This window comes from Hippopotamus amphibius, chromosome 14, assembly GCF_030028045.1.
Source record: "Hippopotamus amphibius kiboko isolate mHipAmp2 chromosome 14, mHipAmp2.hap2, whole genome shotgun sequence".
NCBI classification, from domain to species: domain Eukaryota; kingdom Metazoa; phylum Chordata; class Mammalia; order Artiodactyla; family Hippopotamidae; genus Hippopotamus; species Hippopotamus amphibius.
Genome location: NC_080199.1, coordinates 76,982,375 through 76,998,113, shown reverse-complemented (window position 1 = coordinate 76,998,113; position 15,739 = coordinate 76,982,375). Strand labels below are relative to the sequence as shown.

The 15,739-nt window shown below is 43.0% G+C and overlaps 1 protein-coding gene across 1 annotated transcript in view; it reads left to right on the top strand.

The window, feature by feature from the left end:
• LOC130835882 (phospholipid-transporting ATPase IB) overlaps positions 1-15,739 on the top strand; it is a 416,937-nt gene that overhangs the window by 149,889 nt on the left and 251,309 nt on the right. The window contains exon 24 of the mRNA XM_057707762.1: positions 6,965-7,137. Coding sequence (XP_057563745.1) covers positions 6,965-7,137 — 173 coding nt within the window. The remainder of the gene's footprint in view (positions 1-6,964; positions 7,138-15,739) is intronic.

The window sequence follows — 15,739 nt, the reverse complement described above, 5'->3', positions numbered from 1 at the left end:
ATCGTACCCTGTGTTATACAGTGGGTCTTTGTTGGGGTATTTTATCTGCTTGTGTGAAATTAATAGCACTCTGTCTTCCTGTGCCAAAGTTTACCTGACATACTTAATCGCACAGTTCGTTAAAAACACTCCAGCAACTTTTTCCTGCAGTATTTTCTTTTTAAATTTCTAAGCTCAATCACCATTGTGTTTGCTTTGGGCACTTTATAATTCCTCCAAGAAGCAAGGTGACTTTAGAAATAATTAAGCACAATGACTGTATTATACATATGTTAAAAGTTAAAAATGTAAATCTCCAAAGGTCAGGAAATTAAGTAAATAAGCTATGGTTGTTGTGTTCACAGTAAAATTATTCCTGTTGAGTGTAATGCTTTTTTTGGGCGGGGGGATGCCTGAGAAGTTCGAAGTGTATCAGGCGCTTTAGAGATTGTGTTATCTGTGACTCTCAGAATCACTGACAAATCCCTATTTTTTTTTCTGTTGTATTTTGTATGAGTTCTTTATTTTTTTATTTTTAATTGAAGTATTGTTGATTTACAATGTTGTGTTAATTCCTGCTGTACAGCAAAGTGACTCAGGTATACATATATTCTTTTTCATATTCTTTTCCCTTAGAGTTTATCCCAGGATATTGAGTGTAGTTCCCTGGGCTCTACAGCAGGACCTTGTTGTTTATCTCGTGTGATGATTTTAAACCTATTCATTGTGTCCCCAAAATAGACAGTAACTTCCTGAGGTCCAGTCTGGACAGATGTGTGAGAAGCAGCTGCTCTGTGGAATCCTAGAGGGTCATTTTATACGCAGTTGCGTGGTCGCTCACACATGCGGATGGATGTCACATTCTTCCTGTGGGAGGGGCACACTTTCAAATCATTTCCTAAAGAAAAAGGGTTCTCTCCTTTCTCAGAAATTGCCAAAAGGATCCCTATTTGAGGTTCACATAGCAAATGCTTTCTCACGCATCTGCATTATTCCTGAGATCTTATTATACACAGCTATGCAGGACCATATCTGGTGAGTACATAAAAGGATTCCTGGTGCTAAAATCAAAGTCTAGTTTTGTGGCAGAAACTAAATGAAGCCTATTAGGTTTGCTATTCCCTATCCTTTGAGAAGTAAAAGAAAGCACGTATTTTCAGGGAGGTTTTTAACCTCGGCGATTTGAGCTCTGTCGCAACTGTTAGTCAAATTTTCTTTCCATAAATCGCGGTGATTGATAGTTTTCAAACTTTCTCGGCTCTGAAGCCGAAGTGAATAAATGGTCTCTTTCTGATAGATGATACTTGTTGGTGAGCAGCTCCTGTCCAGTTTCTTTCACGCGCCCCCCCCCTTGCTGAATCTCTCTTCTAACATCACCGGGGATGCCCTTTCAGGAAACCGTGAATCTTTTAGAGATGGGACATGTAAAAAGAAAAGAAGAAAGTGCAAAAATAGGGTATCCCAGCCCTGAAGAGAGATTCTTGGCGCTAGCCTGTGTCCCTGGTGGTTATTACCCTACGTAAAAATCATCCCCGGTGTATTACCTGGATTATTCCACCGCACTTAGTTGTATGTCATGAAATCCCAGCAAAAAGAAATCTGTTTAATTCATTAAGCATTAAAAGATACTTGACACCATTAGTCATTTGGGCAATGCAAATTAAAACAATAAATCTAACACCACATACCCATTAGAATGGCTGAAAGTAAAAAGACTGATGGTGTCAGTGCTGACAAGGATGAGGCATAACTAGAACCCTCAGACGGGACTGATGAGAAGACAAAATGATGCAGCCACCTGGAAAACAGTCTCACAGTTTCCATAAAGTTAAACGTGCGTGCGCTCTGCATGTATCTGTATAGATGGTATGATGGAGTAACTCCAATTTAGGTATCTACCCAAGAAAAAGAAGAAGTTGTGTCCACGCAAAGACTAGTATACACATATTTATAGAAGAATTATTCAGAGTATCCTAAAGCTGGAAACAAGCCCAGTGCATAATAACAGGCAAGTGGACAGTTGTGGTGTGTCATACATTGGAGTACTACCTGGACACAGAAAGGAATAAACTGTTGATAAGTGCGAAACGTTGGACACATCTCAAAGGATTAGGCTGAGTGAATGGGCCAGACAGAAAAGACTGCAAACGGTGATGCTATTCATATGGCATTCTAGAAAAGGCAGAACTGTAGTAACAGAAGGGGATCCGTGATGGCTGAATGCTGGGGGTGGGGGAGGGGACACTTGAGTGGAGATCCTCTGTGTTCTCATTGTAGAAGAGTTTCCGTGACAACCTTGTAGAGAGAGTCCTGGGGCTGGCCTGTGTCCTCCGCTGTTAGTACCCTGTGTGCTACTTGAATTACGCCACTCCACTTAGTTGTATGTCTTGAAATCCCTTTGTATACTTTTGGCAAAACTCATTGAATTGTACACTTAAAATGGCTCAACTTTGTGTTAATTATAACTGAGTGAAGCTGATTAACAAAAAACAAAACAGAAGCAAAAAATCTTCTATGAGGTAATATACTAGTATGAATCCAGTACATTGAGTTGGTTTATGTTGAGAAGATATATATATTTTTTTTATCAGAAATGGAAGAGTTCTGTGGGAGGTAGAGACGGCCAGGGTAGAGAAAAGTCTGCTGGGGGGAGTGGTGAAAGGTGATCTGAGGGTACCAGACAGGCACCTGGGTGTTTGTAGCAAGAGGCCATGTTATCTCTTGAGGATGTTTGCTTCGTGCCTGTGAGGTATCATCTCGTCTTCCTTGAAAGTATTTGTATTATAGGACGTCTTTGAAACATGATGCATTTGATAGGTTCCTCTTATCTACAGATGCCTCTCCTCTTGAACCCGTGGTCTAGAGGAGGGGCGTGAGCGTTCGAGGCTCACGAGCCCAAGGTTGGCTCAGGAGAAGGCAGGTTGCTCCTGAACTTGAAGGCTGAGGGTTGCTGCTCCTGAAACTAGAGCTGCCCTGGCTTTTCAGCATCGTCAGCTCTGAGGCCGTTGGAATTTGCAGAACATCAGAGCCAGGGCTGAGGCAGCTGCTGCCCCCAGGGCGTCTCAGGAACTCCTGAGGACAGCGCCAAGCTCGGGGAAGGGAAGGATGGCCCGCCACAGCAGAGCTCGCTGCTGCCGGCCCTGTTTAACTGTGAGGGAAGATTCCTGCCATCTGCAAATCGGTAGAAATGCATCCAGGTTCTAGAAATGGCCGTCTCTCCGGCTTTCTTTCCTGAATCTAAAGGGATTAACCGACGCACCGCCTCCCAGGCCCCATCTGCTCATAGGCTGAGCGGGGTACGCTTCAGGTGTACCCAGGCGCCATCAGATGAACCTCTGATCGGTGAATCAGCAGAGAGGCGACCATTTCCTGAGATCACAGGGTAGCGCTATCTGTGGTGTTTATATGCTCTTATTTAAAAACCCGGAAAGGCAGAGGCAAGTGCTGACCTTACCGATAAGAAGCACGGGGTTCATCCTACAGCGCGTCTGGGGAAGAGTGTCTGACGCGGCTCAGGGATCAATCTCTTCTCACAGTTACCCCCTTTTGGCTTTCAGTCGTGTGTGTTTTTAATTGTGAAGGAAAATAAAATTGGAGAACATGTATGAAAAGCTGGAAATATATTTTTTCCTGTTAATGCCTGAAAGGCAAATTCTAATGAAGAATTTCAGAATGTTTCCTAACTTTCAGGGAATGAAATCCCAGCCTCAACTCCCTACGCCCCTCGTAACAGCCAAGTCCATTGTAACTTTCCGTAATTGGTTTTTTATTAAAATAAGAGACTGCAGTATAAATTTTAGCAACTAGGCTAAATAGGCATTAACAGGCCCTGGGATCCAACCACAATTTGTAACATCGCTCCTTTGGGAAAATGGATTCTAAGTGCCCAATAAGGAACTTACAAATAGACTTTCGAATCATAGTCCACTGGAGAATAAGGAACTGTTTGTGATAGTAATACCTCCGATCGCTTGCTCCAGAATTGCACAGAAGGGACCTATATTCTGCCACATGTGTGTGGTGAACCGAGCCAGTCTGGGTTTGATCAAAGGTGATTGCTGAGTGGGCATTGAAAGCGTAGGAATTAAAACTGAAGCAGAGACTGGAGACAAGTCAACGGTGGAGCTGGAAGGATGGATCTGGAGGGGGTGTAGTGGTGGGAAAGGTTCTCCGTCTCGAAGGTACAGGTGTGATTCTGAGCAGATAAAATCCAGGAGAGCAGGATGGTTCAGGTAAGGGGGAAGGTTGGGTATCAAAGACACGGAAGACAAAAGGCCAGATTGCATGGCAATAAGAAGAATCAAGAAGCAATCATTTTTAAGGAAAACCTAATGGAAAAATGTACCCAGAAGGCTGAATAGCCCACAAGGAGGTCACATAAACAGATGCCTCCAAGACCCGTAAACAGTCTCTTAAATATATTGCAGTGAAGGGTTAGCTTAGATACGTCAATTCACTTACGAAGTCAGCACGTTCACTGAGCATCTGCTCTGCTCTCACAGGATCAGAGGTTGGCAAAGGGGGTCCTGCCTCCTCGAATTGACAATTTCGTGTAATTCCAGCCAAACACAAAAATTGAGCCAAATCAGGCTGGGGTAGGATCTTGGTGAGATTGACAGTCGGCCTATAAGGAGAATATTAGGTTTTGATTATTTCATTCTTTTTTGTGTGTTTGCCACCCTGATTGTATTGTAGGACTTACGGGGGTAGATACTGTAGCGCATAGCGGGTACTCTAATAACTCCATCTTGGTTGGTTGATTGTAATGGGTTTGACTCATATAATTGCTTAGTTGAACCCGTTTTATGCACGAGAAAACTTGTATTTGTTAATGTACTGTACTCCCTACCAGTGTATGAGAAAATGCCTGGTCAATGGAATATAAATGTGAAATCTCTTTTATTGGCATTGTGTGATTTAGGAAGGTTTGGTGTTCTCACTGCAAGTGGAGAGCTTGGCCGCCATGTTTCTACAGGGTGCAGTTCAGCACAGGAGGGTTTTCTGTCCACTGTGCGTTGACCCCGGGAGGCACACCCTCCAAAGTTGCCCGGACTTGTCTGGTCCCCCGGTGACACTTCAGGTTGCCAAGCTGGGGTTTTCCCTAAGTGGGTGGAATTTTCTTCTCTACCCAAACTCTAAACATCAGGCTGTTAGCAGAGATAAAGTAAACGTAGATGCTTTGTTTGAGATTCAGGATTACGCAACTAACCAAGAGTAAGAAGTATAAAGTGTCCTTTATTTTTATCTTTAGTAAAAGTCAATTTAACTTTGCTTCTTAGAGCGTTATCAATTCCTCTATTATTGCATTGACAAAGCAGGCGTTGTCACCGATGGCGTTTATTCACTGTCTGAAGTGGTAGAGATGTGTGCCTTACTCGATGTAGGAAGCTCATGAATAAATAGTAACAGGAAGAGGAACGGCTTTTACCAGATGCTTAGTGTGTGCCAAGTAGGTTACGCTGAGTAGCTCATTTCTCGTAAGAAAAGTGCTATGAAGAGAGCGTGCTTAGCTCTGCTTTACACTCACGAGAACTGCTGTTCAAAGAGGTTTTGTATCTTGCCCAAGGTCGCACAGGTAATAAGTGGAGAGTTGGGACCAGACTCCAGGCCACCTGATCACAGACCCACAAAAAGATGCCTTAGATGCATCTTTTTGATATTGTCAAAGTCTCTCGTTAAAAAGGAAGAATGAGCAGTAAGACAGTAGAAGCTGCTTCTCACCTTGTGTTGGTAGCCGATGCTCAGTTTAACGAGGGTGAGGAGAACTCCTGTTCGTTGCACATGTTTCTTAACTGTAACTTATGTTACCGGATGATAAATTAGATGTGAATGTAACTTGATAGCCGAAGGACAGTTGTCCGGGCAGAATAATTTCAGCTTACTTGTGTGCTTCCCTGATTAACTTGAGGTTTTTTTAATTATGAGTCAAAAATTGTATTCTTACATTTGAGTCAGATATCCTGTCCATAATCATGAATTCCTTCAGAAGATCAGAACATCCTCTTTTTCCAATATTAAAAATGGTTCTGCGCTTTAATTCCATCTGATAATAGACATCACACCAAAGCACTGATTTAGGTTGGTAGTAGTGTTTTAAAAGGTATTGGCAGTTTAATTTGATTGGATATTTTTTTGTAACATGAAAAAATCATCAGTTCGTTTCTTATTCTGATGATCCATGGAGAGAAATGGTTTAATCTGCAGATCTCAGCAGAAAATAGAAATTCATCTTTTGTGTTATTTTTGTGTCCTCTAATATCTTTTGGATGCTTTAAAGATGACCTTGTATGAACTGCGAGATGCTTGACATTTGAGCTCTAGCAACGTTAGCTTTTCCCAAAAAGCACATTTGTTTTTATGGAACTTCCTGTTCTAGGGACACCAAGAATAATGTGTGTGCAGTATAAAGGAGGAGAGAGAAAGATATTCGTGAGAACCTTAGCAATTAAAACTCCGATGGAGAAGAATTTGGATGCTCTGGGCCAGCGGTAGATGGCAACCAGAGTAGGTTATTGTAAACATCAAATGTAAATATCACTATGGGGGGGGATGTCCCTGGCGGTCCAGTGGTTAGGACGTCGCCTTCCAGTGCAGGGGGTGCGGGCTCCATCCCTGGTCGGGGAGCTAAGGTCCCACGTGCCTCGGGGCGAAAAAGCCAACACATAAAACAGAAGCAATACTGTAACAAATTCCATAAAGACTTTAAAAATGGTCCACATCAAAAAAATAAAAATCTTAAAAAAAACATCACCATGAAGGTGTTTTCACCCATAACACAGACCTAGGGGACAGTCCAGTGTCATTTGAACGTATGTTTAACGTATAATGTACATGCCAAGTTGAACTCCGTATGTTTTACATTAAAATGGACATGTTTTCATTTTAAGGACGTTACTCTGGATTTCTGGGCCTTTTTTCCTGCTTTTTAAAAGCTTCTGATTTTGATTTCTTGAAATGTGACACCCGCGCCCCCGTCTTGTTTCAGGCCACACGGGCAGCCATCACTCAGCACTGCGCTGACCTCGGGAGTCTGCTGGGCAAGGAGAACGACGCGGCCCTCATCATCGACGGCCACACCCTGAAGTACGCGCTGTCCTTCGAGGTCAGGAGAAGCTTCCTGGACTTGGCCCTCTCGTGCAAGGCGGTCATATGCTGCAGGTAGGCGCACGGAGGCTGCCTGAGACTCAGTTTCCAGCTTGTCCTGGATTCATGTGAAAGAGCCATGCACAGGAATTCTAGGGGTAAAGTTTCGGGGGAAAAAAAACAAAACAAAACAATAATACAAATTCAATTGTCCACTCAAAGATTTTGCGGAAGGCAGTTAGTAGGTTCGCTTTTTTGTCTTGTTGATTGTTTTCTGAGAAGATAAAAGTGATCTGAGGCAGGGTCTCTGGTCGTATTCACATGGGATAAACTGGACACCCTCGGCCTCAAGCTGGCAGGGAGCTTAGAAGGGTCCCGGGTACTTGGTTCCTTGGTTCTGGTTGAATGCCTTCTGCTTCCAAGTCTCGTGGGGTTTGGATGCCTCTTTCCTGATGGGCAGTGGGTATTTCTTTTCAGTGCGCAAGGAGCTTTGGTGGGGACCTTGCTGTGCCAATGGCTGTTTTAAGATCTAACCAGATGCCTTTGCTGGCTTTTCTCAAAATCTGGGGAAGTTTTTTTAGGGTGGACTTGGTACAACCCATTGACTACTGGCTCTACCAGGTCCAGTTATGATAGAGATTTGAAAGTTAGGCAAATTATAGGCGACCTTGGAGATACGAGTTTGGTTCCAGACCACTGCAATAAGTGAATATTGCAATAACATGTCATGTGAATTTTTTGGTTTCTCAGTGCGTGTATAAGTTATTTTTACACTATGCTATAGTCTATTAAGTGTGCAGTAGCATTTTGTCGAAAAGAATGTGCAAACCTTAAATCAAAAATACTTTATTGCTAAAAATATGCTAACCGTCATCTGAGCCTTCAGTGAGTGGTGATCTTTGCTGGTCCAGGGTTTGAAATATTTTAAGAATGACCAACATGTGAGGGCAGAGTCACAGAGATACAAAGTGAGCAAATGCTGTTGGAACAAAAGGACACTCGCTCTATGCAGGGTTGCCACAAGCTTTCAATTTGTAAAAAAAAAAAAAACAAAAAAAAACACAATGTGAAGTGTAATAAAGCAAAGCACAATGAAATGAGGTCTGCTTATGTACAGAAAATAAACTAAAGATGAGTGGCACCAGCCCAGTTTTGCTGTAAACAACTTGAAAGCTGAGAGAGGAGCTTCCCATTTCTGAAATCAGACAGTACTGTTCTCAGGCAGTACCTGGTATGTGGTTAAATGTTCAATGAATATTGCCGGATGAATCATTTCATTGGTGCCTGCACATTTTATGGTTATACAGTTTTTATACATTGTTTTCTTTGATACTGTCTCAGAAGGCTGTTATCAGGATGCTTTGAACTTCCTGGCTGTGTTAGTCCTTGAGGAACGCCTCCTGTGGGTTGGAGCCCGGTCCTGTGGGTTTGAGCCCAGTCCAGTTAGAATAACTGTTGTCACATTGACGGGTGGCCTTGCCATTTCTGCCTTACTCAAAGGCCCTGGTGATGCCACGCTTCTCTGCCCAGATCTCAGGGCCCTGCACGTTGGGGATGCCCAGCCAGTCTGAGGGCAAGCCCACCTGCCCTGCCATCAGGAAGGTCCTCTCTCCCAGGTCTCTCCAACCTTCTCCCCACCCCCCGGTTCCTGTATGAGACCAAAGAATCTGTTCTCGTTTCCCCACTACACCTTCCCCCAGAACCGTAACCGTCCGTCTGCACATAATGATGTTTCCTGACATTATTTTTCTGCTCTCCTGATCCCTTTTCTTAATTTGGAACCTGCTGCTGAAGGCCAAGGAGAGCTGGAGGCTGGTGGAGCCTCCGTGCTGGGAAGGAATGTTGCTTCTGTGCCTGTGGTTGTAGGATGTCCGAGGACCATGGGGTGAGGAGCAAATTCAAATGTGTTTGAAGCAATGGCTGAGAAGCGCGTTTTGCCTGGAAGTCAGAGAGCTTGGTGTGACTCTGAGGGACCGGAGGCAGTGAGGGATGATCAGAGCATCTGGAAGTGAAAGACCATCTTGCTGCTTTTATAATGGCCCCCCTCCCTTTTTTAAAAAATCATCTTTACTGAGAGAAAAATCCCGTACCATACAGTTCACCCATTTAAGGCATATAATAGTTCAGTGGCTTTGCGTATATTCAGAGTTTTGTAACCATCACTACAACCGACTTTAGAATATTTTGATCCCTCCCCTAAAAGAAACTCTTTTATCCAATATCAGGTAGTCCCCACCTCCTTCACCCTGTCAACCCGCCTCACTACTAAACGACCGTGAATCTGTGCTCGTCTCTACAGATTCGTCTATTTGGAACATTTTACAGGAATGCAGTCCCGTAGAACGTGGTCTTTTTTCTGACTGGCTTCTCTCACTGAGCATAAAGTTTTCCAGATTCATCTGTGTTGTAGGCTGTGTCTGTACTTTGTTCCTTTTCATTGCTGAGTAATATTCCATTGTAGGGATAGATAGACCCCATGTTGCCTATTTATTTTGGCGAACATTTGGATTGTTGATACTTTTTGACTATTATGAGTAATGCTGCTATGAAGATTCATGTACATGTTTCTGTATGGATTTATATATTTATTTTTGGGGGGTACACACCCAGGAGCAGAAGTCCTGGGTCAGGAAGTAACTGTATATTTAACCTTTGGAGGAACCATCAGACTGGCTTCCAAAGGGACTGCACCCTTTTACATTCTCACCAGCAGTGTGTGAGTGGTCCAGTTTCTCCACATCCAGGCTAATGCTTGTTATTACCCATCTTTTGATTGGTTAGCCTGGTAGGTGTGAGGTGATACCTCATTGTGGTTTTGATATGCACTTCCCTGATGGTTAATGGTGTTGGGCATCTTTTTATAGGCTTATTGGCCATTTATGTATCTTGTTTGGGGAAATGTCTATTCAAGTCCTTTGCACATTTTTAATGGGAGTATTTGTCTTTTTATTATTGAGTTGTAAGGATTCTTTATGTACTCTGGATAAAGTATTTATCAGATATATTACATACATTTTTTTCTCCTTCTGTAGGCTTTTTCATTTTCTCGATGGTGCTGTTTGCAGCACAAAAGATGTTAACTTTGATGAAGTCCAGTTTACGTGTTTCTTCTTCTGTCCCTTGTGTTTTGGTGTCATATCTGACAAGCCCACTTCTCTAAGCGGTGGTCACTGTGCTTTCTTTTCCTGGATTCCACTGGGGAGGTTTCGATGAGGGACATGCACAGGGCAAGAGGGGTGAGAAGAATGATGGGGAAGGACTTTCTCACAGTTTCCCCTCTGCGTCTACATTGTAAAGTGGCTGAGTAGGCGGCACCTGATTTCTACAAGGTGGTCACTGTCTCACCCAGAGCCCGAGGTCACGGTGAGAAAGTCACTGTCCCTGGCACTTGCCACGAGGGCCTTGGAGTCATCACCCCGACGTGGTGGTGAGCAGAGACACCCCACACCAGGAACACCAAGAAGCAACACGGAAACCCTGGTAAACTGTGAATCATAGCACACGTGCTCTAGCTTCATGGTTTTTCAAAGGGAAATCAGAACGAGTCCGTTTGGATTCTCAGGGGAAAGCCAGGAATGCCTTCCAGGCTCTACGGGAACACAGGCTCTGCTTGCCAGGTGTTTGATACCAAAGAAAAACCTCTTTTTCCCCTTCTGACTGTGGCTGTTCTCAGAGGGCTTTGTGTGTCACATCACGCTGTATCCCTAACGGCTTCACAGAAGGCGTTCAAACTGGAATTGGCACCGAGAGAGGAAATTTCAAATTAAATGTGGTTACTGTCTACAAACTAGAAGCACTAATTGAAAAAAGGAATCTAGGATAGTGGACTATTTTACCTCCAGGAGACGTTTCTTGGCTGGTCTCATACTTAAGGGGAAAAAAAAACCCACGTACTTTTTTTTTTTTTTTTAATCACTCACACCTTTCAGATATGCTTTCTATTCATTGAGAATCTAAGCTTAAGTTAAATTTAATGTGACTTCACATATAAGGTTCACCTTTTCACACTTTTCACCTTTAAAATGTAATTGTTATAAAAGTTACCCTTTTCTCTAATAATAGAAGACAATTTTTTTCTCAGAAAATAATTTTTCAGTGAAACTGTGTTGCACTGTCTCCCAGCAGTATTGATTCAGAGACTGGCAAAGGTGGTGCGAAAATGGATTAATATGTTTAAACTAAAACAATATTTTAGGCAGCAGAAAGAGGGAAAATGTACGCATTTGTTAAAGATTTTGCTGAGATTGAAATCACACTATTTTGCTAATTAAACATTGTTATTCCTGAGTATTTTCGACGTGGTTAAAATCCTCACAAAGCCATCGTCTGGTCAGTGGAACAGTTACGGGCAGTGTGGACTGCAGTTACTGTGGTGTCTGGCAGGGGTGTTATTTGTTGAGGTGTAAACTGGTTAGTCCCATAAGATCTGTATTGTAGGCTTGCTGTTTGCCCCGTACGTTCCGGGGCGTCATAGGAGAGCAGAGACAAGACTGGTCTTTGCCTGAAGTGTGAATGCTGAATGTGTTTTTGTAGCCTTTGCCTCTCGTGTACACCCCTCCTCCTTGAAACCAGGCCTCCTCCAGGAAGACCTCCATCTTGCATACACACAGCCTCTCCATTCCTTTCCAGATTTGTCTTCTGTCTGGTATCCAGGGCCCCTCTTGGATTCTGTTTCTGTGACACCGCCCCTTCTCCCTAGTTGTGTTCCCCCGCCACACACACACACACACACACAATGGGCTCTTTCACAGCAGCTGTGAAATGCTGTATTTCCAGGTTTCGCCCTGTTGTGTTCCCACCCCGCGTCTTTCTCTGGGGCATTCCCTCTGCTCTCACGGCTCATCCATCCTCTCCGTGAGTGATTCTCAACACTAACTTCCCACTGAATCATCTGGAGAACTTAAAACCTTGTCTCCTCAAAAAGTTAAACATAGAATTACCATGTGATCCAGCCATTCCACTCCTGAGTAGACACCCAAGAGAATTAAAAACAGGTAATCAAGCAGATACTTGCATGTGCTTGTTCGTAGCGGCACTAGTCATGATGACCAGAAGGTGAACACAACCCAAGTGCCAATCGATGGTTGAATGGACAAGCAAAATGCGTTCTGTCCATACAATGGGCTCTTTTTCAGCCATAGGAAGGAATGAAGCATTGATGCGTGCTACAGCATGCGTGAACCTGGGAAACATATCTAGGGAAAGAAGCCAGTCACAAGAGACCACGTATGATAGGATACCATTCATATGACGTATTCAGAATGAACAAATCCATCTAGAGAGAAAGCAGATGAGTAGTTGTCAGGGGATGGAAGAGGAGGAATCGGGAGTGACTTTTTAGTGGGCATGGGGTCTCCTTTTGGGGATGATGAAAGTGTTCTGGAATGTTCTCGATAGAGGTGATGGTTGCATAGCTCTGTGAATGTACTGAATGCCACTGAACTGTTACACTTTAAGTGGTTAATTTTATGTTAACTTTACCTTAAAAATATAAACAAATGAGCAAAAGAATTCACCCACTGAAATGAATTATTTATTGAAAGAAAAAAAATGAAATGTTGATTGGAAGTTTTATTTGTTTGAACAAAATCTTTGTTGAGAGAAAACAACAAAAAAGGTCCTGGTCCCCAGGCAGTACCCCAGCAGCATTAAAGCAGAAGTCTAGGAATTTTACGAACTTCTAGGTGGTTCTAATGAGTAGTTGGGGTTGAGAATAGATGACCTTCCCAGGCTGCATGTCTAACACGACCTCTTCCTGTAGCTCCATCTATGCCTGGGGTTTTTCACACTGACGTCCTTGGGCACCTCGAGTTGGAAATGTGACAGAATTAGTCACCATCCCCTTCTCTAGGTGTCGCCTCATCCCCGCTGGTCTCCCCACTGGTCTTCCGAATCCACTGTCTGTCTCAGGGGACCGGTACCTCTCTCCTCTCCGTTGCCAGGGCCTTTTCATAGCAGAACAGGCGCTATTTGATACCCAAGGGACTTGTAGAGAGACTAAAGCATGTGAACAAATTACGATGTTGAGATCAGGAGTTAGTCTCGTAACTCGTTGATCCTTAATGAGTGTTGTCTTGGTTTTTATAAACAAGGAAATAAAAGCCTCAGACCAATTACACCGTCCTGCCCACGGGCTCAGCAAGTGATGGAGGCGTTAGCAGTGTTTCCTGGATCCGAATGAGACCAGGGCCTCTGCTTTTGAGTCATGGACTTGTCTCTGCCAGTAGATCCATGCTCCCATGTTTATTATTGTCAAGACTCAGTTTCAGAGGAAAGGTTTGGCTTTTAACACATTTTTCAAACCGTAGAATTTGTTTAAACCCATTTAGCATAAAGTCTTGGGGGCGTTGTCATCCTCCAAGGGGATCACAGTCATGTAGAAAACGGGTAAACTGTTTTCAGCGTGTTGAAGAAGGAATTCTCTGTTCTCTCTTCCTTGTTTCCTTTACTTAAAACGACCGTCTTTCTCGTTTGCTCATTTTTCCTTTCTCTATGAAGCTCTTTATTTCTGTCAAGATGGAGATCAATTTTGTAGGCACAGATGGGAGTTGGGGGGACACTTTGACCTCTTGAGAACATTGAGAAATTTAAAAGGTTTGTACTGTCAGGAAGAGAGTCATGAAAGAGTCATCAGTGCTGCTCGTGCGAGGGAGCTGGTGGACGGCCCCACCGCAGCCCCCTGCAAACGCGGGACGCTCAGGGCCCCAGTGCGGCCACCCGGCAGACGTGATTTATGGCTTTGTGTCTCTGGGCAGGAGATGGAGTGGAAGGAAAACATCACAGCAGAGATTTCCCCCTGGTTGTGCAAATTAGGGGCCTCAGAAGACATCATTTATTTTCTCCAATGTGTTTAGACTTCTGTCTTTCAGAATAGATTCAAAGATAAACGTGTATGTACTTACTCTGATACCATAGGAGTAAAGCCACTCCAGAGGAGAGGGCAGAGAGGGTACAACCAATGTTTCTAAAAACCTCGGGGGCTTATTTTTCTACCTCCAAGAGTGATTTATATTTCTTGTAGCGAAAAGTTAAGACGTGAAGATAGCAAGAAGAAAGAAAACAGCATTCGCAGCCCTGCAGCCTAGAGACCATCACGGTCAGCAGTTGGTATTTAAATGTCGATCTTTTTCAGTTAAAATGCTTTTTCTTGAAAGAACATCAGCCAGTTCATAGTATATAAAGTGAAAAGACGATAAGCAGTTTCTATGGCAAATAGTAACATAAGATGTGTTTTTAAAAAGCTTAGTAATGTTCTGTTATGAAAACACAATGGTTAGTTTAATTTATTCCTAGTTGTTGAGTATTCAGGTTAAGAGGGTTTTTTTTTTTTTCACTATTTTAAGTATCACTATGAATAAGATCTTTATAGCTTAACCTTTGCAAAGACGCTTGATGATTTCCTTAGAATAATAATGGATTCAAGAGTAAGCAATACAGAAATTTGCAAAAGGGTTTGTGCCCTTTCCCTAGGAAAGCAAAGTGATATGACTTAGGTGTGGTCAGTAGCTCACTCCCTGCCTGGTTGGAACAAACACACGGTCCTCTGTTTTGTCAGCGGCGCTGGGCTTTGTTAATCTCTCTTAGAAAGGGAAGCAGTTGAGAGATTATCTTGTGGCAGGGCACATATGAGCAGAGTCTAGAAAGAAACCGACACCGCAGTTTTACACGCTGACAGTCTATCATTCCCACGACTGGCTTGGTCTTATACCCATTTTCTGGACTCTCTGAAGCCTCTGACTCACTTATCCAAACCCTGTGCAAACTCTGTCCTCCCTGGGGACTGCTCGTGTGGAAAGGAATTGCCTCTTCCCACTTGGTCTCCCCTCTAGCTGGAGGCGTGATGGACATCTCAGGATGCTGTGCATTTGTTATGTGGTATCTTTCAGCCTGAGAACCATATCCAAGAATCATATGAAAACAGAGCTGAGACACACTGATTAGAATTGTACCACCAGTCATGTTTTCATTGGCCTCTATATTGGTAGGGATCTAGCCATACACTTGTGAAAATAAAACCTCTCTTTGGTTTCTTTCATGATGTGGTTTCTCCGCATCCTACGTGTTTAATTATAAGTCGGTTTCCTCCTTGGATCTTTTATTATTATTATTAGAGCATCATTAACTTGTCGAGGTTGTAACCCTATCCGTGGGTTGTTCGCATTACGGCTTAGCGTACGTTTGCCCATTTGTTGATTAAATGCAATTAAGGGAGAATTCATTTTTAGACAGGTTTTGGGGGGTTAGCTGTAAAATTAATGCTGTTATTTGAATGATTGCAGCAATTTTATGTGGTCCTAACTGGCTTTATTGTTACTCTGCTAAAGATGAGTGCTCAGGTGTAGCAGTTCTTTGGCAGCAGGTTGAGTGAAAACAATTTCCAGAAGTTCAAAGTTGAAGAAACGTTTTTCCACCCACAGGTTTTACTAGTATTTTTCTAGAATGAAAATTAGACGATATAAATTTTGTAGTGTTTAAGAAAATCACTTATGTGAACCATTGCAGAGACTGGCATACTTGGAGACTTCGGAGTATTAATCCAGAGTAGAAAAAGGAATCCCTTTCTGAAGACGTCTAGCATAGAAAAAAAAAATTTTATTAAACTTTTGGAAATGAAAGATAATTTTGGTGATGACTCATGTTTAGAAATGAAGGACTATTTTCATCTTAAATAACTATG